Source organism: Rhea pennata, chromosome 3, assembly GCF_028389875.1.
Source record: "Rhea pennata isolate bPtePen1 chromosome 3, bPtePen1.pri, whole genome shotgun sequence".
Classification (NCBI taxonomy): Eukaryota; Metazoa; Chordata; class Aves; order Rheiformes; family Rheidae; genus Rhea; species Rhea pennata.
In genome coordinates this window covers 65,603,993-65,630,451 of record NC_084665.1, presented here as the reverse complement: position 1 = coordinate 65,630,451, position 26,459 = coordinate 65,603,993, and the positions used below count along the sequence as shown (strand labels likewise).

Below are 26,459 nucleotides of genomic sequence, written 5' to 3'. Positions count from 1 at the left end.
TCTTACAGCGACTGCACGTGGTATAGCATTATAACACATCTTCCACACAGGACAAACAGAGAGGCAGCAAGCTAGTGCAAAACGTGGGCAAGTCACGAAAAGACTTTGCTTTCCATCTCTTCCCTTTTCCCCTTGCTTCGTGCTGCTGTTGGGACAAGAATGGGTCAACTGTGTGGACGATGCCTGCAGCTGCTGCAGGACTTTGTGGCCGTAGTTCGGAGGACGTCCGCAGAGCTGCTGCACGGCATTAAGGAGTGCTTAATTCTGATAAGCAACTGCTCTTGCCTAAAACAAAGCAGCTCTAAGGGCAGACAGCTGTACAAGCCCATCCTGCAGCCTCATGAGAAGGTGACAGCACAAGAGTTTCTGCAGCACATCGAAACAGGTAGGAGGGCTTGGTTTTGTAAAGAGTTTGGGAACAGATAAGGAGATTCTTCTTGTGTGTTGAAAACAGGTTAGTAGTTGAACTCTTCTGACATGGCACAGAGCAGCTTGGTGATGTAGTTACAGATAGAGCTACAGAGCATTTTTGTTTGTGTATGGGACACCAAGGGTTCAAACAGTGTAATAGCTGGATCTAGGTACAAATGGTCAGTCACTTTCTGCTGTGCAACCTTTACTAGTATATAACCCACGTAAATATGTGTCTTAAAAATAAGTCTCTTAGTAATTGAAGTTAATTTGGGGAGAGGAAGGAGCAAAAGTTTTCTTTGTCTACCAGACCCAATCACTGAAGTGATACAGCTGAAACAGGCTGTGCCTACGCTAGGTGCTACTGGAGCCCAGATCTGCAAGCAGACAAATCACAGTGTGCTCCTGGGTGACTGCTGCACATCCACATTGCTAGAGTTGTGCTAAGGGTGTCTGTGCTGTATGTGGGGAAAGTTAAAATCTCTACAAATCCCACTGGTCTCCCAGGACCTTTTCAGACCCAATCATCTGGTCTGCATAAGCACTTTTGTGCAAACAGTTTAGATAGAAGACAGGAACATGATTAAGGGCCTCTGCTTGAATCAATGTAGATCCATAACTCTTTATAAAGCTTCTTTGCTTTATAGTTTAACTCCTTAATCCCCTGTTTATCTAGCTATGGTGTCCTCTCTACTCCATCCTAGCATACAGCAGCATTAATAGGAAAACATTGTTTTTTTCATTCTTGCAACCATGGAAAATCCTCTTAGTGCATTTTGTCAACTGGCATTTCCAGTGAAAAGCTGACCTAAAATCATTCCTGGTCTCAGAGTTCTTTTTTTTTGAAGAGGAACCAAGAGGAACTATGTATGCAGATTGCATATGTTTATTATTGATACATTTATCAATGCTGAGTTAAAGCTACTATAGAAAAATTGCAGACCCTTCTACTTCCATTTCTTTGAAGGCTGCAGTTTGTCCTTGGTGTGACACCATAACACTCTTTGAAATGGTCTGTCATGGAACAAGCTTCAGGTTAATTGTTGTGACACTGATAATTTGGAATATGCATTGATTAGCCACAGCCAATGCTGGTATTAACTGGTGCCTTTACTCTGTGAGTGTAAGGGGTCCCATGCTGTTTATACGCTCCATTAACTGTTGAACATTAAGTACTGCCTGACTCCTGAAGTCCGCATTCATAGTAGACCTGTCAGATTTATGTACAGTAGAGATCTTCTAGGGCTGAATATTTTCTTCAAAAGGCTACCATGCTTCTCACTGCGTAAAAGACAGTCTCGGCAGTATCCCAGCTCATCTGGCAGACTAGATGCAAGGAATGGATGGTCTGGAAGAAATAGTGAGGCCATTATGGTCTTTTGCAGCACCCACTGGTGCTTTCCAAAAAGTGTAAGTGGAAGTTTTCTTTAGAAATTCTTTGCTCTCTGAGATGGATTTTCAAATGGCTGGTCCACCTCGGTCCTAGGGAGCTAGGGCACAGTAGGAGGGAGCCTGGAGCTGCTGTAACAGTAGTGCACAAACGGCAGGGTGTGTTCTCAGGAAGGTCTCAACATCCATGACAGCGGAGACACGGAACCCAGGACGAAGAACTGAAGAGAACCAAGCCACTTCTCTCTTCCTTTAGCACTCTCCTATGTATTTTATTCCCAAGTGAGGCAAGCCAATCCTCCTTTCTCAGCAAATTGCATCCTTATGATAATCAGAGGGCTAACATTTGGACAAACTGTGGATGCAAGGAGAGACTTTGTGGTTGGTCATTGTACTTAGTTGTTAGTTACAGCAGCACATATAGGTGAAGACTTTGCGTGACTTCTTTTTCATCACCCCTCCCAACCAAAAATGCAAAGAGATGTAAGAGATTCAACTAGCTGGTATGTAAGCAATGAAATTAAACAACGTGAAGAGATTATTGTTTTTACTCTAAAAACTAACACACTGGTTCGTCCATCCTTTTGTGTTTGTTGCTAATTATTAACCAAAATTGATCTTTATATGAATCAGTCCTTCTGTGAAACTCACTCATCTAATCCTGAAGGTAGGAGTTTGTTAAACTTGACATGTCAGCAGCCTCCATTGGCTTGAGTGAGTTTCATACTGAGACAGGAAGTTTACATCCCTCACATCCCCCTTTTTTCCATGGGAGGTAAAAAGTGGCTAGTTCTTGTTGTTCATAGAGATATCTGAATCTTTAATGTACTGCTTTAATCTCTTTTCTACAACTACATCTTGTACCTGTGTGCTCCACCAGCTAGTTCAAACTACATCATTACCTTTTCAACAGTTCATACTGTTGAAATACTGGAGCGTTGGTTTGATGGCCCTTTTTTCATCATCTCTGCTGCTCTGTTACACTCATTACAAGCACATACTACAGTGGCATATAGAAGCCACGCATGACTTCTATTGCTGTATTTTTGATGGCTACTGCAGAACATCTCTTTTATTCATACAGGAAGCATAAGCGTCATACTTAAGAACAGGCAGAATCACGCTGGGAATTTGAGCCTGAGGCAAGCCCATTTGCAATCCATTTTGCTATTCTCTGAAATAGTTTACTGCAATGCTAAGGATAGGAAACACAGCAAAAATAAAATGTAACAAATTAAAAGCATAAACTTTGCCTACAGCTCATAGCTAAGAAAGCCATTTTCAAAAGATATATTTTAACAAAGACCTTCTGTGATTCAAGAAAAGATTAAAAGTTTTATGGAGAAAAAGAACACCTACATTTATACTGGATAGCATAAAAGTGCCTAAGGGTTATAATTTATCTTGCTTCCAATCACTAGCTGCATGAACTTCATAAGAGACGTTACCAAGGACAGGTTATTCCAGGCTGATTTATTACTACTGTTCCCGAAAACATGAATAGGGATAGACGGGTTTGATGGAGCTGTTGCAGTACAAAAATCCTTATGTATTTGTTTGGCTGCCTATGTAGATGTCTACAAATTTTTAATTCTTTTTGTAAACTAAACATTTTTGGATATAATTGAGTCTATGCTGTCACTGTACCTTTTTAGGTTTTGAAATGTCACCACTTGGAAAGGATCCCCTGGAAGCCTTAAGGACCTTAGCGTTTTCAGAAAACCCAGGGTTACAACAGTCCGCAGCTCTCTACTATTTGCATATGAGTCAGCACAGTAAGTTATCTAAGAGTGTTAGGAATTTTTCACAAAATTAAAATTATTTTTTTTCCAGCTATGAAACTCCCTAATGTATCAAAGTTCTTTTTTTTTCTTTCATGTTATATTTTCTGCTAAGGAAAGTGGAAACGCTGTCAGTGCAATGTGGGCAGAGTCATTCTGGGTTTTGCTATGAGAAGATAATCTCTCATGATTATAAAAGGCTGTCATTTATGTACTTTTAATACGTCTGAAAAAATTGAGCACAACCCCTTTGAGAGGCTGTGCATACTGAATCTCCTGCAAGCAACACAGTATGGTGCAAGGAAATGGATACAGTGCTCTTTTAAGGTTTTATATTATATAGGTTTTAGACAATAATGAAGCCTTAGAGGTCAGATGGTAGTAGAGACTCATGAAGGAAGCATTCCTCTGTGTACCAGCTTTTCCATGGGAGCACTTGGCTCCTGAGCTAATTTGTAAACAGATAGAAGAAGTCAGCCTAGATATGTCAAATAATAGGATTCCAGCAGGAGTTTGGGTCCTACAAAAGGGTAGAAATATCAGCAAAAATCAGGCTAAGATTTATTTATTTGCATTTTAAAATATTACTTAAGGAGAACGTTCAGGTGTTTGGCTTGATAGTTTTATCCATAGCTATTTTTTTCCAACTAAAAAGTGCAGACAGCTACAATATGAGGACGTGTTATGGGGTAGAATGACTTGTTTGGTAGCTAGGCATGTTGCTTCCCTTCCCATAATGTCTTTAAAGTATTTGATTATTCAAAACATTTGCAAGGAACTTGCCCTGCTTTGCTAGTAGCAATGGAATTTAAATGAGGGGGAATAGCACTCGGCCTGTGTTTGGGAGCACCTGAGGCCTAACACCTACAAGACAAAAATGTCAGAGACTACAAGGAATGAGGAGATGCCTGAATATTTCCCCTCACTGCTGCAGTGAACATCCCCCTGCCTGTGGAGCACCTGGAACCCTTCTATGCCTTACTGCGGTCTGCTGATCTGGAGGTGCAACAAACGTCATCCTTGTCCCTTGTCAACTTTTTACTGGAAGGAAACAGTGAGTAATTATCAACCCATCTCTGTTCTGGTGAAAGGGTGTCTCTTCAGCCAGACCCACTGGAGGGCCCCCAAGGAGGGCACATCTACATACCCAGGTCTACCCAAATCCAAAGTCCTTTGCTCACACTGTAGGTTGGACAGGTGTGAATCTGTTTTAATCTGCAAACCACATAGATTCAAGAGGATATGTTAGATTACCTCAAGCTGTATGATATCATGGGGCAAAGGAACTCAGCTCCAGCTGCAAAGGCTGGTCAGTTATTCCCAGACTGATGTGGGAATAGCTATGCTGTTCTTATTCTTGGATCAAAAACCCACCATTTACCCTTTTACAACAGATACAGCTCTCAGAAACAAACTCTGCCTCTGAGACAGTGCTCAGTTTTCTGTTATTTACTAACTGAAGTTTGGTCTTAAGTTGATTGCAAATTAACAAATACAATAAAAATAAATAAAACAAGATGTTTAGTAGATTTCACTCCCTTCACTCTCTTCACTAGCCCTTCACTAGGGCTCATTCCTTTGTGAAAGGACTGAGGAGCTGCAGATGACAAACGTCACCCTAAAGCTTAAGTTGACAGGCTTCAATGAGCTGCACCTAATCAATGGAGTATTTAGGGCATCTACTACAGCACTCCCTGCGCCACAACCAATAATCCATCACACCAGTAGAAGACAAGATCAGTCTTCAATGAAATTAGCTTTTTTTTTCTTTTCTTTTTAAAGGATCCTGCTGCAAATAGTATCATTTTATTCTTTAAAAGTTAAAAATAATTTTTAGAAGTCTACCTTCAGAAGGAAAAGGGAGCCTGAGTAAATAGTGAACCTATTGGAAATGCAGTTTCCAAATTACATATTATATCTAAAAACAGAATTGCAGAATTGCTGACAGAAATATTTGGGAACTCCTGAATTAGAGACTCTGAGCATTTCTTACATACTTTTATGAGTCTGAAGGTGAATCAAGCAAATCTAGCTAGGGCTGGGTGCATTTCAGACTATTTCCATGCTAGGTCCATTTAGCATAATCATAGTATAGACTCCAAAGCAGCCAGAAGAAGGTATATTCTTTGCAAAAAAGGCATTAACAATTTGCTTTTTGTTTGTCCATTTTTTTTCTTGAATTAATGGATAGTTGACAAAGAGCTAGTTGTCCAAATGGGTTTACTTGAGCCAATTCTGGAGCTGCTTGAGTCAGGGGATCCCACTGTCCAGTGCAATTCCTGTGCCTGCGCCATGACTTTGGCCATCTCAGGTGAGTATGTTGTTCTTTCCCTTTTTCCTCTGAAGTGAATTAATTACATCTTTTATGCCATATTTCAAGGCGAGCAATCTATTTACAATTGGTTTAGAGGAGTCATAAGATTCAACAACAAATTTCAGTATTCCTCCAACATAAATTCAGCTTCTTGAGATTCCAGTTAAGATCATTTTTTCACTGATTCTGACATTCAGTCTTAAGTGATTATGAAGCTTTTTCTAATTTCCAACCTAGATATATTAATGGCTAGCTTATCATAATTAGTTTCTGTGCTGGCTTTTGCTTCAATAGCTCTCCCCCTCTAATGTCTACAATGACAAGGCTGCTCCATTTTACTACACTGAGAAAGCCAAGCTCTTTTAGACTCCTCTTGTAAGGCAGGCTCTCTATTCATCTTAATAGCCCTTCTGGGCATAAATTATAAGTTACAGAAAGGGAAGATGGCAATTTCATCTGCTGCTTTGTGATACCACAGACCTCAAACTTTGTTACAGAACAGAGATGTATGTAAATGGTGCAAGAGTTCCTTTTCCATTCATCACTTCTGAAAGACAGGTGACCAGAAACACGCAGTATTCCAGCTGGGCTCTCACCTTGGTCTTTTTTTTTTTTCACATCCCAGGAAAATATGTTGTGTAACACATCATATGATAACATTGTCGTTTTGTTATTGCATCATGGTGATGATATAGTGCAGCTGATTTAGATGTCTCTGTCTTTAACCTGAGGATAGTGAAGCCACTCCAGATCCAATTCTCCTTCGTTCTCCGTTGAGGGCAGTCACCTAATGCTGTTGCATGGGGCCTTTGGTGCCAGTGCACTTCTAAGCTCAAGTAGTTGAAGTTAAGCACCCAAGGAGCTTGCAAATGAGGTAGGGTTTCGTGCAAGCAGGGTCATGTAAGGGGGTAGGCTGGAGCAGTGACTAGGATTAGATTAGTTTTGAGAACCTTTGTCCCAGTTTCACTGGGATTTAGATGCACTGAATCTATTTCTTTCTTTTTCAGAGTACATTTAGCTACTGTGGGCAGTGAGAATAAAGCAAGTGACAATTCTGTAGAATTTAATTAAATTCTAACTTACAGACTCTGATATCTTAAAGTGCCTATTTGAGAAAAAAATGTGTTTAGTCATATCCTTTAGGTAAGCCATTTATGCTCTACAGTGATTTAAAAAAAGATAAATATGAAAGCACAACTGAATTAGGATAATTCTTTATATGGCCTTAAGGTGACTAAAAATCTAAATCCAAGAATGGTAACGTACCCTAACTCTGCTGCAGTAAGTGTCCAAGACCGTGTGCAGAGTGAAGCTATTTAGCAATGTGCCTGCAAATTACTTGTAAACTGGGATGTCTGGTTACCAGCTATAATAGGTAACCAAGAATAAAACCAGCAAACAAGCCCGTTCAGCAGAAAGGATCTGAAGGTTGTTTCAACACCAGCATTTGTCCATAGAGCAAGAGGACACATGCACATTTGGAATTATCTGTATGTTTTCAGCCTGTGAGTGAAAATAATCAGTCCTGAAATAAGAACTCCTCTCAAAGTGGACAAAAACTGAACTAAAAGTTCATAGCAAGACTTTAGGGAAAGCTGAACATCTGCGTTAAGCCAGACAAAGAGAATGCACTGAGTACAGAGCCAGGGATAAAAGCGATAACACGCAACTGAAGCTGAATTTGATTTTGGTGCATATGCTACCAACTGCTAATGCACAGTCAGAATTAGGGCAGTTATTTTTCAAGCACACAAATGGCAGAGAGGGGAAAGAAAGAATTCATAAACGCAGGTTTCAAGATGAGTTATTTAGACCCAGCCTGAGTGGATGCTATGATTTTCCCACATTAGAGGGGCATCTGAATATGTGGCCCTCTTCTAAAGGTACTTTAAGGGGGATCAGATCAGAGGTTGCAGCGGCATCTGGCCAGGGGCTGTATTGTTAAGTAAACAAGCAGCCCTGAAAAGAAACAGAAGCTTGATCTAGCCTGCCGTATTTCTTATGGAGACTGGAATGCAATTACACACCCTGGTGAGAGAGATATCTCCATCCATTCTGTCACAAGTTTGTGAAAAAGCTGTGAAAAGATTTAGACACAATATCTGACTAAAACTAGAATGAGAATGGAGAGAAGGATGAGGGAAAACGATTTATATAAAAGAACATTTGGCAAGCCCACAACGATGCGCTCTAACGAAGACAGCAGAGCTGAACTGGTCAGCTAGTGAACGACCCCAGGGAAAAGAAGAAAAGATGAGGTTTTCCTGCTCACGGAGGTTTCCATCACGTGCATATCTCCACTGGCCTGTTATGAGAGCCAGCGTTCCCATGGGGGAGGTGGTGCCGGGTGTCTGCAGGCCACCTCCCTGCTGGGCGAGCACCGTGTCCAAGGCCAGCCCGGCTGCTGCAGGCTCCCCGTGCTGGGCAGCAGCGCTGAGCCCTCGGGCGGAGAAACTGCTTCAGCTCTCACGGATGTGAAGTCTTTTCGGATCAAGTCAGCTGTGTTTTTTAAAGGAAGACAAGTGCCTTTGAAGAGCACAACGACTTGATGCTCTGTCACTGCCAATGCTTCCTTAGGAAGAGCATCACATTGGAAATGTGTCCCTGGGAGCTTCTCTCACAAAAGGGTGTGGGATCCTCCTTCCCTGTCCTAGGAGAAAAGATGGAGTAAAAAAAGGTCGCCCAAATTCTGTAATCACATCGTCCAAACATGAGCTTCTCTGCCCCATTTATAAATAGTAATGGAGAATATTCTGTGAAAGAATGAAGGAAGCAGCAATATCTGAATTCTTCATAGTTTTGCCTTTCTCCTTTACTCACCTAATTAGAGTTTACATCAGACTGGACTGGTTTCCATCAGATGGAACTGCACAAAAATATTTCTGCTGCTGCTGAGGGAAACACAGGAACAATATACAGGGAGACTGTATTGGAGAAAGGCTTGTCTATAAATCATTTTTGTCTACAAAATTGATCAGAAAGTGTCACCAGAGTAATAGTTTCCCACATGGAAAAGCTATTTTTAAATACATGACTTCGTGCAGAACAATAATTTTGCTCACAGAATGACACTATTTTTTCCAAAATAAAGGGTATTTCCTTGAGTATAAAATGTTCATATGAAGTGGGTATTCACAGAAAGGGGTTTATCATGGATACCAAATGCCTCCTGGCTGAACTGGACCTGAATCACTATCCTGGGTTACCTACACCAGTCAGTTTGCCAGTCTAGATGGGCTGCAGCTATAGAAATAACGTTTTTGTTCTTTTAAGTCTCTAAGTTTATTAGCACCTGAAGAGTTGATCTCATCTTGCTTTCTGCTACTTCTTATTTCTCTCAGCAAGCTTTCAGAGACTGGCCACTTTTTAAACTATCTAAAAATGTACGTAAATGAAACAATACTGAAAACTCCAATGGACTTCAGTGGTTGTTTTTCTCAAATAAATAATGAAAGATGTAGAACAGGGGCATTGCTTTTTTTCTATTATGGAACATCTACAGAATGCTGTGATATAAGAGAAAATGATTTCTCTAAAGACCTTTCAGAAAAGGTCATAAAAAGAAGAACATTGTCAATAGGTTATTTATTCAAAAAAGCTTTGTCTTGCTCTCAATATGGTTACTACTGCTCTGCAGGGATCCTGTAAGTTAAACAAATTTTTCCCTTTTAAAAGTCTTTACAGGGCTGCTGGTTCCTGGGGCTTCTGAATATGCAAAATATTTGGTCACACAGAGCTGCAGACTCCAGGACAGAGAGACTATTCTTGTGCTTGCCAATACTAAGCAAGTCAAAGAGCAGTTTCTCTTCTTAATTTTCTTACTTTTTTTTCCTCTTCAGTTTAATTTGTTTTGCTTTATCTAGTTGCAGCCAACATCTCTAATTTCACTGTTCTGTGGCTTAGGCTTCTAGATTAAGGTAATGGCTGGAGTCCAAACCATGAACCTGGAACTGACCTCGCTAAGTGCTGTGTATAGATTGAATAAAAAGTCCTGACCCAAATCAGCTTATAAATTTACAAAGAGATAAGATACAATAAATGTGGGAGGACCACAGTCTCAGTCAGAAGGGAGACAGCCATCTCCTCATGATGGCAAATTTTTTCCAATGTTTCTTGCAAATGTTTTGTTGGCCTCAAGGTAAGGGGATGGGGAAGATCATAAAGGAAGGATTTTCTCGTATGTAAGGGTGAGTTGAGCCTGCCTTGACTAAGTCCAAAACAAAAGGAGCAGAATCAGAAGCAGATTTGTTTCTAAATTTTATTTGCTAAAGTTTTTAGTATTATATTTTAGGGCATATTGTAATATTACTATATCCAGTATATATACTATATACACAATATATAAGTATGTTATGTAGTATTTTATAGTATTTAGTGTGTTATAGCATTATTTAAGCATTCTAGTTAATTCTCTTTTTAAGTTTTTCATTCAAGAGTCTCAAACAATTCTGCAGATTTTTTTTGAATTCTGCTTGTACACTAGGATGTTGAACACAATTCCACAAATTAATACACTGCCATGCAGCGAAGCAGCACCACTTCAGAGAAGAAGCACCTTTCAAATTCCAGTGGTTAAGCCAAAGTCTGTTTTCAGAAACCTGTATGTTGCTTGTAGCTGTGATTGGGGTGTCACAGACACATTCGATAGAAATTGGCCCACTGAATATAACCTGCTAAATTAATTCAATCTTAGCTGCAATTGATCATTATCATAATGGATATGATAATATAAAATAATTATGTAAATTATTAGACAGTTTTTTTGCTAGCATGTTGTGAATAAGTCAGTTGGACATACTAGAGGTACAAGGCAAGGATGGCACTTACTAACCTATTTAAGAGGCATTAACTTCCTTTTATCTTAATCATCCCATCCACAAAACAAAAGCATGCTATGATCTTATGCTAAAACCAGCTATGATCTATGGCTAATCCATAAGGCATGAATTAGTTGTTCCTTTCTGAGGTATTGGAATTTTTTAAGAGTTTTCCTTTGAGCTTGGAGAGAAATCTTGATACGCGCCAAAAAAAGTCAGAAAAGTAAACTCCCCAAAAAATTAGTTTTATATGTCCTGTTCTTAACTCATAGTAAGAGGATACTGCATGGCAATGTCTCATTTCTTTCTTACCCTAATATTTTCCCCAGAGTCAAACCAGGAGGCTATTGGTGCTGCTCAAGGAGTTACACCTTTGTTGGCTCTTGCCAATTCCTATGATCCTAGAGTCCAACAAAATGCAGTTGGTGCTATTCTCAACCTCACACAATCAGGTACTAAAGATTTATCTGAAATTGCTGAAAGAAAATTTCTTGCAGATAGAAAAATATATAATCTGAAAGCATTAAGCCTTAATGCATTAAGATAAAAGTGTATCTGAGCAACAAGTGCTTTCCTTTGCACATGGCATTCATGATGATACTATAGGCTGATGATTTTAGTTTGGCTTCTCTTTAGCCAATATAGACCCATTTTTTTCCCTGACCCAAGATTTTCAACCCCAGGAGCTAATGTGCAAGCAATTAAGTCATCAGTCAAAGAAAAAGAAAAAAAAATGTTAAAAAAATAACTTGGTCTAAAAAGCTGGCAGCACATCTGGAGGTATTTTGACGCAATCTCAGAAACTTATCTAACAATGTTCAACTCTTTGAATGTTTGACTTGTATCCCTAACTCGATGTTGCAAGATGCCAGTTACAACTATTATGTGTCTGACGTTGTTTACATTAAAAGCTCTTGGGATTTGTGCTATATCAGCTTCAGCAAAAGCGATGTTTGGTCCTAGCCACTAATATTCCCACCTATAAACTCTGAAACAGAGGCCAACATCAAATCCCACCCATCTAGATCATATTGTTATCCCACACAGCTAAATAATACAGCTGTGAGTGATATCTTTTATCTCCAAATAGCAGAGAGGAATAGTTGGCAAGAACTTTTATAGGCAGCTATTACACTTCTACCATTGTTCAGAATTTTTTTATATATATATATTTTTTTACACAGAAACCATGGTGAATGTCATACCTGAGGTTTTTCAAATTCTCTGGCAAGTCAGATTCTCTGAATAATCTTTAGCATAAAACTAGCAAGGACTAAAGCAGTCAGACAGCTTGCAGGCAATTTTGCAAAAATGACTGCATACAAGTAGTTTGCATAAAATCTAAATTATATTCTCTGCACTCACACTTATTGGAATGTATCTGGATGAATAGCATCACTCTCTAGACCCTAACAATTGTATATTTTGAGTGGTTCCTTCAAGATGGGAGGAAAAGAAGAGGCAGGACACATTAACAGCACTTTTTTTTTTTTTTTTTTTTTTTTTTATGGCAGAGAAAATCCAGGAGGTCCTATGCAAGGAAGGAGCCCTCCCAATTCTCACTTTGCTGTTGGAGTCTCCTGACTCAGAAGTGCAGGTATGGTTCAAGCAGCTCAGATTTTTAAATAATAGCAGTGTGACTATGGCAAGAGCACAAAACCAGAGAATTTAGAAAAGAAAGGGGAGGGAGGAGGAAACAGCCCTGGTGAGGCCTCATCTCTAGTACTGTGTCCAGTTCGGGGCTCCCCACTACGAGAGAGACATGGAGCTACTGGAGAGAGTCCAGTGTAGGGCTACGAGGATGATCAGAGGGCTGGAGCATCTGCCCTATGAGGAACGGCTGCGAGAGCTGGGCCTCTTCAGCCTGGGGAAGAGCAGACTGAGGGGGGATCTCATCAATGTGTACAAGTACCTGAAGGGAGGGTGTCAAGGGGATGGGGACAAACTCTTTTCAGTTGTCCCGTGTGACAGGACAAGAGGCAATGGGCAGAAATTGAAGCCCAGGAAGTTCCGCCTGAGCGTGAGGGGTAATTTCTTCACTGTGAGAGTGACAGAGCACTGGACCAGGTTGCCCAGAGAGGCTATGGAGTCTCCTTCTCTGCAGATCTTCAAGGCCCGCCTGGATGCAACCCTGTCTAACATGCTCTAGGTGACCCTGCTTGAGCAGGGAGGTTGGACTAGATGATCTCCAGAGGTCCCTTCCAACCTTACTGATTCTATGATTCTATGAAAATTTTCTCTAGAAAAAGGGCAGGGGGAAGGAATTAAAGAACTTGTCTTTTTCTTACCTGTTTTTTGCTACAGGAAGCCAGTATTTGTCTGTGTCTTGGTGAAACTCTGTCTGTTCAGTCAGAAATTCAGTTTGTGTAGCTCCACAGGATAAAGTTTGTGATTGAAAAGTGCATCTCCAATCACACACTTATTATGCATGTGTACATGCACACAGTTGTTATGCAGTTACCTGTCTATATCCTTCAGATCACAAGTTGCAATTTCATCTTCCCTCCTAAGCAATTTTCTGAAGTACTTTTGCAAGGTGCAACTTGCAAAGATGCTTTCTTCTTGTTGTAAATGTCTAGGAAATCTTCTTATTTTACATCTACTACAGATACTGCATAGAACCTCTTTGTGATTCAGCATACTTAACAGAGAGTTGGTTTGTAGTTTAAATGATGAAAAACTGATGAAAAACTATGAATCAGCTGTAAACCTTAAAATCCACTAGCTCATTTAGTCAGTCTTTTGGCTAGCACGGGATTACTTCCTCCATTATTTTATTCATCTTTATTCAGTTCTTCTTTAAATGCCTGAAGTGATTGAGCCTCTGCGATTGCTTTCAGCAGACTGTTTCAGCTTCACCAGCTCTCCCTGATGTTCATCTTAAAATTTCTTTCTTTGTAGTTCAGCCCGTTTCTTCCAGTTACAACCTCTCTAGTAATACATACTCTCATATATATAGACCTCCTTGGTGTTAATGTTTAAGTCCTTCTTTGAAAATGATCTCTTGGCATGCCAGGAGGCGAATACATCCAACTTTAGTAGAGCAATGTAAGCATGTAGTATGGCATACATAAGCACAGTAAGTTCCCAAGTCCTCAGGGTCCTCATAGGCTTGTGCAGCCCGCACCGGCACAGCACAGCTGCTGGGGTAGCAGCAGTAGCTTGCTTTTCCTAAAGGAAGTCCCTTCAGGCTGTTACCATGTCTAGCTAACAAAACACCTTGAGGATGAAAAAGCACTTTGTTTTCATCAACTCTAAATCTGAGCATTTCTCCAGTTTATTTTTCCCTCTCTTCAACATGTCATCACTGGAACTTCCTCCCTATCTCCACTTGTCCTGTGCTTTGCTCCAGTATTACAGCTGCACTGCTCTGAGCAACATGGCAGCCAACGCACGGCACCACCCAGCCATGCTGAGGACAGGTGACAGGTTCCTGCTGCGGGCCCTTGTCTCCCTCCTGTCTTCTTCTGTGGATAAGGTAAAGCAAAGAGAGGAGAGGAGGGAGCAGATTTGCTGATAACAAGACATGGTTCACGTAGTAAAGCAGCCTCAGGGCATCCAGCCCAGCTGGTCTCAAGTAGATCACCACAAAACACAAACTGGCATGGGCTTCGGCTCCTTGCTTCCAGCTCTTCCAGATCTGATCCTGTCACGCTGCACTGTTTGCTAATGTAGGCATGGCCCATACTGATCGTTTCCCTGATGTTTCTTTTTTGTGAGTGTCGATGTGCCCCCCAAATCACAATTCTGCTGGCTCTGCCCAGGCTCCAACCATCTTTGATCCCAGTGTATGTGACAGCAAGTATCTGGAGCACCTATTTGGCTACTTTTGTTTTGTTTGTTTCTTTCAGTGTGCATAGCATATCTATGACCTCAAAGAATAATCTGTAGAAAATATGATTTTATTGGGAGCCATGCACTGAAGAAACTTTAGTAAGCCATGGCTTAGCATTTAAAGGGTGGAACCTGCAAATTCTGTGTAGGAGGTGTGTGTGTGTGGGGGGGGGAGCACAAAGCAAATGAGACAAATTCAATTCTTTCATTTTCCTATAGTTTATTTGACATTACTAAAATAACTCAACATCTCAACCCCATTGGCTCTTCCTCATCAACAACAGGATGATTGATACCAGAGCAGGGTATCAGAAATGGGGCTGAAAAAAAGATTCGTATGAGAAAAAAAAAATCACATCCCCAAATTCATGCTTTGAAGATACTGTGATAGCTTGTACAACACCAACGTGTTGTAACATTTATTTTGAGTAGAATACCCAAGAATGCACATTACTGACACCACTCTTTTCTGTCTGTCTCTCTCTCTCTCTTTGGCACAAGCAGGTTTCAAGCCAGGCATGTGTTTGCCTAAGAAATTTAGCCACCAGTGGTAAGTGGTGTCTTGGAGATAAACAAACCACACTGATTCTTTTTCTTTCTCTCTCTGCCTTTCAGAGTGAGCAGTGGGTTGGGAACTTCTCATATTAAGCGCAGATAGGTATCATCTTTTCTACATTTTAATGAGATGTTAACAGAAGAGGAAGGTTTAGTGCATATGGTAACTAATCCTGCCTCAGAGCTCCCAAGTAAGGAGGGAAGTACCTGAACAAAGTGACAGAGGCAGCATAGGTCTTATGCGCAGAGTCTTTATAACCGTGTTGTTTTACCCCCTTCCATACTCCATAAGCATTAAACCAGATTAGGACAGAACATCTCCCAAAACTGCTGCTCGGGTGGGGACCTTCCTCCTCCCAAGGTATTAATCTATCTGTCATTGAATATATTTTTTTTCACCCACATTTGTCATGCTATTATGAAAAAAACTATCCTATTAAATGCCCAATTATATTTCCACAATGTACTCTGGAGATGGCAGCAAAGGACTATCTCACTCCACACTAGAGCCCTAGAGCCTGGAAAAGACTTTTCCATCTAGAAAGTGTAGAGAGGCTTTGTATTCAGACAACTACAATTACAGTGGAGCTGGAAGTAAGAAACTGCTACTTTGCTCTTTGGAGTGGTTGAAAATCCCAGGTGTGTTTAGGTGGCCGCCTTTTAGGACTGCCGCTCCATCTGCTGGCTGCTCTGGCACTGCCTCTAGAGCTGGGAAGCACTTGCTTATATCTCTCGTGTTCAGAGATATAAGAACGGGACAAACTGGTCTCTCCCTGGCTAACCACAACCCTCTGTGAGACACCTGGTGCTTGAGGAAGCCCTTCTGTCTGTGCAGCAGAAACCACTATCTTCCCGCCAGGGTTTAGGCCAAGGAGGCACCCAGCAAATTCCCCTTGTGTCTTCTCAGCGAGGTGCAGACACAAAGCATGCCCAAAGCTATGTTCTGCTCTCAAGCCTATGTTAATCCTTTGGCAGAAGGAGACAGAGCAAATGAGGCTTTATTTTTGTAACCAAATACCCAGTTTTGTCCCATCCCACAGCGCTCTGGAGGTCTCTTCTAATAACTTCATAGAGGTGCAGTCAAACACTCGTAAGCCCAGAGCCTGCGCGCCTCCTAGCAATGCTCCAAAGTGCACTGAACTCCATCATTTTTCCAAACCAGAGGATATTCAGGTTGAGATCGTTGCTCACAACATCCTGCCCAAGCTGCTTTTCCTCCTGGCATCTGGCAATAAGGACGTCCGTCATGCCGCCATTGCACTGCTCTGGATACTGTCCCAGCACCCACGCAACCAGGTAGGGCAAGTGATTTCCCAAAACCAGAGGCAAAAGAGTAGTCCTGGCCACTGCCTGGGTTAATGCTTTGTTATGGCAAAACTGCCTTGTGAAAGACTGATGGAGTCAGTCTTCACCAGCCCTTCTGCCAGCCCTTCTCCAACATACCCCAAAAGGCCTTGATTAAAAGGTCAGGTTTTGCCTATTGCATCTGCACCACCCAATGAGTTGGGGTGAGGAGACCCAATGAGTGCCGCAGTTGATCAGATGAACCAATGGGGATGGTTGAGGGACATCATATTCCTTGGATCCAACCCTGAGGTCCCTGCAGCCCCTTTGTGGTCCCCTCGCTCCTCAGGCTGTTGGGCTGCAAGTGGGCGTGTGGGTGGCAGGACAGATCTCTAGCATCATAAGTAACAGAAACCGTGGGGCCACTGAGGAGGCTGCGCCTTGGCTGTGGGGCTTCCCCACACACTGAAAAGCAGAGAGAAACTGATTTGCAGTGTGCAGGTAAAGTGTATTACAGGTTACCAAAAAAAAAAAAAAAAAAAAAAAAAAAGCAAAAATACACTCTTTCCAATATGGATAGTTATTTGCAAGTACATTTGCATAAATTTAACATCTTTTGAATTAAGACAGCAAGAGGGGCTAATATAACTTAAATTTAGATCTAGCTTCACTTTATTCACTTGAACTTTCCTGTGTTTCCTCATGTAAGTAAGTCCTTAGTTACAGAACGGTTCTGTCCAACTGGGTTCAGGGTAAACACCACCGTTAGCAGTGCAACACTGTGCAAATATAAAGAAGTCTGACTAGAAACAAACAAGAGCAAATAAACAAAACAGACATCCCTGCTGTACTTCTGTCCTTCACATAAACCAGCAAAACCAGTAAATGGTGAGTGACAAATCAGTTGTTTCTTAAATAAGCTTTCCCACTGCAGTAATTAAAGGCATCCTTAGGAACATGGGTATGAAATAGTAATTTTTAATGGATGTTTTAAGCTAACGCTAACCTGCGAGAAGAGCTAGAATTGGGGCAGATAAGGCAAAAAAAAGTGAGACCCTTTCCTGTCATATTCCCTTAAGTAGTAGAGGGCCTGAATGGCCACAGCTGGCTTAGGTGCTTTTCAGGCTTGAAATACACTGGTTGGAAATTTCCTCTGGGAATTGGAGGCCGCTGCCTTGTTCCTCAGTGGCACGTATGCCGCACAGTACAAGGCAGATTACATCTCCTCTGCGAGATGTGCCTCCATCCGCAGCAAGCAGCGGCTTTTCAAAGGCACTGGGGCTTGGTAGGTTTTGTGCTGCATTAGCACCAAATGTCCCCGTCGCTTGTCAAACTGCCTGGTGCAATCAAAGCACAGCTCTCTCCCAACAAGATTGCAATTGAAATACATTAACTTAGTTTGGGGCTATTTGAACAGTAAATCTTTACTCAGTATGAGGCATATACTGCAACTTTGTCCTCACTTATATTTTATTTTCTTGCCCCAAAACACCATCTATGCTTTTTTCTTTTTTCTTTCCTCCCCCAAAAGAGCACCCTGCAACTCTTTCCCTCTCTGATCCTGAAATGCATCTTCACTGTGCTGCAGAGCCCCAGCTACGCAAAAGGCACAGCTCAGTACCAGCCCTGCCAGGCAAAAGGCAAGAGGCCCAGGAGCTCAGACTTGGTATAGCAGCAGTGAAACAGCCTTCACTAAAGGAAGGGGGCAGCCACAAGCAAGTGGAAAGCAAACCAATATTCTCAAGCGTTTATTCGCTGCTCGGAAGTATCTGCACCTCAAAATTTACTTTAGGGAGCAAACGCGGCTGCCCCTGACCACCGAAGGTGGCTGCACAGTGAGACATGCCCCGGGCACGCCGGGGAGAGGCTGCCCTCTCCCGCCTCACGTCCCTCCTCTCCACCTCTGTGCCTTTTCTGGACTGTTTTTCACATCGTTTCAAGGTCCCTTTCTCTAACCCAGGCTGAATGCTGAGCAAGGCAGAGCAGGGCTTCTCCATGGGAACAGCCGGTGGAAAACAAACCTCCAAACAAAGCTAACCTTTACAACCAAGTCAAGCGATGCTTGAATTATTACAAACACCCCCAGGATACAATAGGGCAGACTTCATCTGCCCTTTCGTTACCGTGAATTGAAGCTCCTGGGATGCTTCCTGGGCAGCCCTCCTTGCTGCCTGCCCAAACGCCTGTTTGCGATCCCCTGCCCTGGCCCCAGACAGCAATTCCCAGCAAGTGCTGGACCGCTGCCCTCTTGCAGGGAGAATTTTATTCAGTTCTCTCAAGGACAGTCCAACCCCCAAAATACCAGGCATAGAGTCAGGCTTTGTACTGAAGACCCTTCCAAATCAGTCCTTTGAGTAAATAGCTGGAAAGTGGAATAGCAAAGATCTCCTCCAAATGACATCGCTGACTTTCACACCACCCCAGGTACAAAATAGCTTTGCCTTCATGTCCTGCTACCTGGGAAACAGTGGATACTATTTATTTTGGCAAGCACCCCTTAGCCAAGGATTTGAAAGCTCAGCATTGCAACTTTGAGCAGAGTTGCTGCTTTCTTTTCTGAGTCTTGGGAGAGGCTGAATCAATCCTCCTTTGGACCTGGTGATCCATTTTTATGGATCCTGGGCATATACCAGCAAAAAAAAAAAAAAAAAAAAAAAAAAAAAAAAAAAAAAAGAGAGAGAGAGAGAGAGAGAGGGAGAGACTCAGCAGTATTTAGAGGACTGTCACTTGCTAACGTAGGTCCTAAATAAATTGAAGAGCTTGGCAGGAAAGTCATTATGTATTGGAAAGTTCATTTATAGTCTGTAGACAATTCTCTCAGGCTGTAGCAAATCAAATAAGGGGAGTACAGTCAATGGGGATTACATAAAAAAGAGGACACACAGTCCAGAAGCATACAAACCAGTCATTACTGGTAATTATGATTTCATTATCTAAAATTATATGATTTCTGCCTTTGACGGGAAGGAAAAATGAAGGTTTCTCTTGTAAAGAACAGTCCCCTCTTAATCCCTGCTGTTACTGAGGAAACTACCTGGCACGTAATCCAAACTTGGAGGAAAGAGCCTACCCCATTGGTACTAATGGGAACTGGAGTTGATTACATTCAGGAGGAGAGGGACTTACTCTTTAAAATACCCATCAGAAAGCAGAAAAATGTATGTACAACCTCAAAAGATGATATTCAGGACATACCACTAAAAAGATGCCCAGTCACAAACATTTAAAAATACAGCCCATTCCTATAGGCAAGGTAAATTGTAGAGATATGTAATCACATAGCAGTACTTCGTGATGTACTGCTTTTCCCTTCCACCCCTATCCTGACTGCATCTCCTTCCCATTGCAACCACACGTTCTTCCCCTGGCTGCAGCAGCTGCCATTCGCGTGGCAGAGCAGCCTCGGCGAGGTGCATGATGCAAACAGCTTGCTGTAAACTACTGCAGCTTAAGCCTCCAGTTTTCCATAGCAAGCATAGATTGGTGCCATCAGTAGACCATATTTTGAGAGGTAAGACCCTGGGCCCAGCTGCTTTGCTGTTCGTTTAAATAAGCTAAGCAATGCTCCTCTTTCAGAGCTATCTACAATTTGATGTGAAGTTGTGTTGCCATGTGTTAATGTTTCCTGTAATGGAGGTGAATTAAGAAGCTGGTTGCTCTTCTCAGGATGCTCTGACATGTGCAGAGCTGCTGCAGAGCCTGGGAATGCTACTGTCAGTGCAGAAAACGGACCCTGTCATTGCTGGCCATACTGCCTGTATCATCCAAAACCTGAGTCTTTCCCAAAACAGACAGGTAAGCAGCCAAATTATTTACTGAACTATACACTGAGAGGTTGCAGTTACATTTATATCAAAACAACATTAATCACAGAAACAACTGTTTGTTTGTTTAAGGATATACCAAGGATTAATACTCTGCACAGAACTATGTATGAATAACAGTACCTGATGTGTCATGTATTTTTTTTCTGTATTTTTCCAATACAATATAAAAATGGTAATGAAAACAAGAAATACTTAGTTTTTCCTATGAGCCAGTGAGGTTGTCACCTAATTTGAATGGCAGTATCATAGACTTACCCATTCGTGGCATTAATCATTGATCTAATTTCACCCTCAATTTGTTATAAATAAGCCAGACTACTGGCGTATATTTTGCCTGTTTGGCAAGATACTGCTTGTGCCAAGATGTTATAAACATCTCTATTGCTGACTTTGCTTCAAATGAAATCCTAATCCATGGGTGCGTTTCCTTTCTCCCTGCCTATTAAGGCTACTCAGTCCTCCTCGTCCTCCTCCTGCTTTCCAAAAGGTGCACATCTCTGTCCCCTTGATCAAACAGTGCCACCAGTAGCATAGTTGATACCGAAGGGGAAAGAAAAGCCCAAATCCTTGCCTCTGCTTTGTCCTTTGCTCCACGTTCTAGTACACATTTTGGGGGGACTCGCTTGTATTTTTTGTGTGTATGTGTGTGTGTCCATTATCAAATTGCTACTAGTTTCAGAGACTGCTTTTCTGAAGTGTTGAATATCTGAAACAAAACTGTTTCAACTTCAGTGACTTACCCAATTTTAGACTTGGAAACCTCTTTGTCTTTTTTTTTTTTTTTTTTTGGCATTGTTGATTCCCATTTTTGCAGCTCTTTCTCTTTGTTTAGTTTTATCAAGATCAGGTTAAGTGACAAACTGCAATACAAAATAAAGTTGTATTCTGCGGCTGACAGGGACTAGCCTTGCATTCCCCGTTGCCTCTCTCCCATGAGGTCAGAGAGCACTCACTGCGATTGAGAGAGGTTTAAATTAGCCAAAAGGAAAACTTTGCTATGAATCTATGAACTTCATTAATGACGAAGAACAGGAGAAACCTCTTAGCACATTTCAAATGGGGATTAGAAATGTGATATTAAATCATAAGGTTTTCTCATTCTTACTAATGAAGATAAGAATTACCAGAATTCTTGATAGTTGTGAAATCAGCTGTGGCAAGGGAGCGCGTTGCCTTGAACTCAAGGCCTGGAGGAAGAGTAGAAAACATTCCTGCTTTCAGAGTGTGCTTGTAAAAAATGGGCATATTTGTCACACAAATTCTGTGCCTTTCTTCTGTTATTAGCAGGGAACTGCCTCAACTTCATTAAAGCTTCATAATGTGCCTTGTAATGTATTTAGCTCTCACTGCACAAGTAAATCCAGTGCCAGGTTTCCAGGGTCCAACCTAAGGAGCTGACCCCAGAACACACAAGAGTCCTTGTCACAAGGAGAAAATAATTTTTCTTTTTATGACAGCAGGATATAGACTATGGCAGCTTGAAAGGCAGGAACCTTGAATCCAGCTTCAACCTCTAAGCAAGTTAAAAATTGTAACATAAAATAAATGCAAAAGAAATAAGAATTCCCTTTTTTTTGATAGCCATCTGAGCTCCCTTATGGAGCTGCAAGCTTCCAGCAAGCTGACAACTCGGAGAATTCAACTTCCCTTATAAACAGTCACCTATGATTGTAACAGGATTTGTGTTCCTGGATCTCATGTGCTTCTAAACCAGGACAGCATAGGCTAAGTCTCCTTGCTATTTTCAACCTAGTCTCTAAAATATACACTCCTGTGCAGAGACATGCTGTGCAATGCCATTCTTTTTGGCAGATTCAACCTGAAAGGTAAGGGATACACAGAAATGTTTAATTCATAACAACTGTCTCCAGTGACAGGAGCCACCTTCGCTAGTGAAAGATCATCTCATATTTCTGCAGATCACAACATTTCAATGTCAGAAAGTTTTCAAAGCCCTAGAGTCAAATATTAAATGACCAAACCAATAAACTTCCACATTTCCCAACCCTTTGCCCTGAAGTACCCAGGTTATTCACCTCTGCACCAAGACTTTAGCAAATGACAGCCTAGTCCTAACATACAGCCTGACACAGCAGTTAAAGGTTAGGAAATTCTCTGAGCTCTAAAAGTGATCTGAGATCATGAGAACAGCCTACGAACAGGGCAAGCCCTGGGAAACGCCTGGCATCAGGTGATCTCTTAATAATCCAAGGTGTCTGATGTTTGGGTGCGTGAGGTCTGGGACGGGATATTTTCTTTATTGATGTCTTAGTCCTCAGTATTGTTTAGATTAATTCAGTACTTTGGAAGTCCTTGGACACCAAAAATGCAGGCAGTGCTCTCTCTCGTTGCAGAGAATCTTTGAGAGCCCGTGTATTGAAGGTCTCCTGCAGACCATGCTTTCTACTGACATTCAAGAAGACTCTCTTCATTATGTGACATCTTGCCTTGCCGAGTTAGCAAAGCAAGGTAAGGAAGCAACTTCACTGCAAACAGATTAATCTGAGAAGTGCACACATCTTTTATTAATCCTAATAGCATGGTTGGAGACATAGATCCCAGGTCTTTGCCTGTAAACTCTCGTGAGTTTTGCCATAAGCTTCAATGAGAGCAAGATCCAACCCACCAGCAAAAGATATAGGCTCCACTGTTTGCACCACTGAACCGCTTAAACTCTTTTGCTCACAATTCTTTGTGCCAAACCTTACAGCTATGCATGGTCCATTTACCTTTACTGGTAACATTGCTCAGTTTCTACTGCTGAATTCATTTCACAGTAGCAGGAACTAATTTAAGAAGAAGAAAAGACTAAAACACAACATGGCCTCTTCTTCTAAATTTATTGTCTTGTTTTTTTGAAAGAGATTCCACACTACCAGCCATGGGAGGTACAGCTCTCCTCATGGCACAGAGAGGAGTGTAAATTTTCCCATCCTGCCATAAAGTTGGATATTGCCTGTCAAACTTTTCCTCTCTGTAGCTGACACAGCAACTGGTGCATTTAATTTTGTGAGAGGTGTCCAGCAGCAGCCAGGCAGATTGAACCTGCTGTGCCAGAGCAGCTCTCACACATCGAGTGATTCAGCTTGTCAGAGGACACAACCCACGTGATAAAAATCCACTGGCCTTTCTGCATATAGAATCCACGGACTTGCCCTGCCGAGGGCATAACCTCGAGACATGACCTGTTTTTAACAACCCAAAACACTGCAGAATTTCAGCACTCATTTTGCTTCTCCGACTGTGCAAAAGGTTTCCTGTTCAGGCAGCTGAGGTTCTGGCAAACCTCTTGCCTGCATTTCTAGGGCAGTGGAGTTTATTCACAGACTACCCTAATGCCTTTGTGTCTTCCAGAAGGAGCCGCGTTACACGTGCTTCAGTGGATGGACGAGCCCTTGACAAAGTGCTTGGTGGGACTGGCTGGCCAGCTGGGTCGTACGGAGCCGTCCTTTCAGGCTGCCTCCATCCTCCAGCACCTGATAGGTCACGGTAACCGTCGGTCGCACAGCTGACTGTGCTTTCTCAGGCACCTGGGGCTGTCTGAAGTGAAATGAGCCTGCTTCCAGAGGAGTTAACTGTCAGGCATCAAGTAACGTTTGACGTTCCTAAAGCACCCTCCATGTGCTCTCTACAGATTTAGCATCATGAAAAAGCCACTCAATTGCTTTTGAAGTACATAAGTAAGCAGTACTTAAGTGCCTGAGAAAGCCAAGAGGTTAAAATAGATCATAAGATATTAAGGTCTGATTCAGACATTTGTTACCCTGTTCAAACACTATCCATCCTGCAGTGTTATTCTGCAGCAGTTCTGAGGTCCTTAAAAGCAGGTTAAGTGGGAAGGTGGGATAATGTAAAATATTCCCTACCTTTCTTCTTACTGAGGAAAAGATGAAAACGTTTCAGACAAGAAGCATGGTTACATCTCTCTGCTTGACCTCCCTTACCAAATCTATCAGTATATATGATATGATGGCATTCCCCACAGATGGGAGCAGAGATTGAAAATCCTAAGGACAATTACAAGGGGATGGTTGTGCCCCAGAATTTTAGATTAACTCCGCTCCCCAACCAGCAAGAGGAAAGCTTCTTATTGAATCAAACACCACTGCTTTAATTCTCAAACCGTTTAGCTGGAGCAGTAAGGTAAAATGGCTTTTAAGAATGTAGTTTGTCACTTTTTTTAGATTTCAGTGAGATAATGAAAAAAAAGCACAAGAAATAGCTTTATGCCTGATGTACCTGCTCCATGCAGCTGAGAGCTTCTCAGACGTGCAACAAGGTGTCCAGATGATCCCTGCCATCTTCTCTAGAGGAGCATGGTTACATTTTAATCCTTCAAAATGGGAGAAATGGAAGCCTGGAGTGAGGGACTGTTAACAGGGAAAACACAAACCAGTTTCAAGCCAGCCTCAAGCATTTGCTATAGAGCAGACTTCTAAGAGGTGAACAGAGTCTGACAGCTTAACCCCTTCACAGCCGTGTTAGCACCGAAGGCTGATCCATCCCTGAGCCAGCATGTCCCTCGTGCAAGGATCAGCCTCCGAGCACAGCAGCCCGGCCAGCAGAAACTCTGCCTATCATTTACCTGAAGTATCCGTGACACAGCTAAAGGCTGTAGCACGTGGAAGTCATTCGCCGTTCTCTGCTGTAACGCTGATCCTACCTGCAGATAGCTGAGCTGTTAACAAACATAAGCATTGGTACAAAGGTCAGGTTAAGAAGTGTTTTAAAGGTTCCTATTTTTCACCAGTGGTTCTCCCCTTTATGCAGAAAAGATGATGCTTTTGTTGAAAGGTCACATCAGAGAGACTCAGGCCTACCTCAAGAACTTCCTCACCCACCAGGAGATTCGCTTTCAGCAGCTGGGCATCTCCACGTTCTGCAGGCTGCAGGAAGGTACGTCCCACAGCAGCACTCCCTGCCGGGCCTTGCCTCCGGGTGCAGCCCCAGGCTGCCTCGCTCCCGCCAGCGACAGACACCCACCACCTCGTCATGGGATCTCCCGGCAGTGCCCGGCAGCTTCCTCCTGGGGACCAGAAGCTGCTGCCGAAGCAAACAGAACAGCAGGATAGGCTCAAGGGTAGCCAGTATCTTAGCTGCTTTAAAATAACCAAAAACGTTTTAAGATAAAGGCAAGCCATTATGTTTTAAATTAAAGGCTTTCTGTTGAGCAGGAAACTGGAATTAGATGTCCAAAAAGCTTTCCAGACATGAAACTTTAGTTTATTTTGATAGAGCAAGCAGACTGCACTGATGGCAGGCGTTACTGACAAACAGCATCTCCACGGCCTTGCTAGGTCTTAGGAATGAGGTAACATGCACAAAGATGACACGTCGAAGCCTTCTAGTTCGTCACTTATTAAAAATAAATTCACTGTGAGAGAATAAATAACTGCTTGTCCTCCTCACCATTTTGCTGATTAATACTATTCAAGGTGGACAGGCCAAAAATCAGCAATGCACCTTGTTACATATTGTCCTCTAACGCATAGAACAATTTCCTTCATCTCCAAAATTTCAATCTTGCATTGAAATTAGCATTTTATAGCATGTATATTTCTGAAAACATCAGTATTCTTTCTACAAGCATTTAATCATGCATATTTTGCATTTTTTTCCCCCCTTAAACTTGCAGTTAGGGCAAAACAAAGCTGGAAAATCTTCCTCTTTGGCATACTTTTAATTCTGTTCCTTAACATTTTCCAGTTTTGATTAGGTTTTTTTTTGTTTTAAGGTGGAAATTGAGTACAGATGAGACACCTACTATCTAGACTTACTCACATCTTACATCTTCACACACACAGAGCCAGGGCTAAGTCCCTGCCACATCTTCCTGTGTTTCTCTTGTACAGGAACAATACACGGTGCTGAAATGGTCAGTTGAGCTTCAGAGCTCTGGATGCAGGCATGAAAATGGGATTAGTATCTAGTATCTGCTCTTCTTCGTGTGGTAGAATAATATTGGTCTACCTTGTGGTGTATTTTTTTACACTGTAGTAAGAACCATCAAATCTATCTAACCTAAACCAGAAGCATTTGTAGCATTTATAGAAAATACAAGGAAAATGTTTGGAGAGGGTAATTGCTATGGGTTCACGAACCTAACACTTGTTTTTTCTCTTCAGATCCAGAATTTTGTTTAGCATTCAGAAAAAGCCAAATGACCGAACTTCTTGAACAGGTCCGTCAACAAACAGAAGAAACTCAAGAGCTCCTTAGGGCAGCTCTTCGCCACGCAGACAGTTAA

General features: G+C 41.9%; 1 protein-coding gene across 1 annotated transcript; it reads left to right on the top strand.

Moving 5' to 3' along the window:
- Window positions 1–159: 159 nt before the first annotated feature.
- On the top strand, window positions 160–26,459 carry LOC134137799 (uncharacterized). The gene is made up of 14 exons (XM_062570874.1): window positions 160–385; window positions 3,456–3,575; window positions 4,516–4,635; window positions 5,773–5,892; window positions 11,042–11,164; window positions 12,227–12,309; window positions 14,065–14,190; window positions 15,051–15,096; window positions 16,264–16,397; window positions 20,052–20,180; window positions 22,567–22,681; window positions 23,567–23,701; window positions 24,983–25,108; window positions 26,338–26,459. The coding sequence occupies exons 1-14, from the start codon at window positions 160–162 to the stop codon at window positions 26,457–26,459; spliced, it is 1,725 nt and encodes a 574-aa protein (XP_062426858.1).

Coding starts and splice junctions, on each gene's coding strand:
- LOC134137799 (XM_062570874.1), top strand. CDS start 160: ATGGGTCAACTGTGTGGACGATGCCTGCAGCTGCTGCAGGACTTTGTG. Junction 386..3,455: donor TCTGCAGCACATCGAAACAG/GTAGGAGGGCTT, acceptor GTACCTTTTTAG/GTTTTGAAATGTCACCACTT. Junction 3,576..4,515: donor TTTGCATATGAGTCAGCACA/GTAAGTTATCTA, acceptor TCACTGCTGCAG/TGAACATCCCCCTGCCTGTG.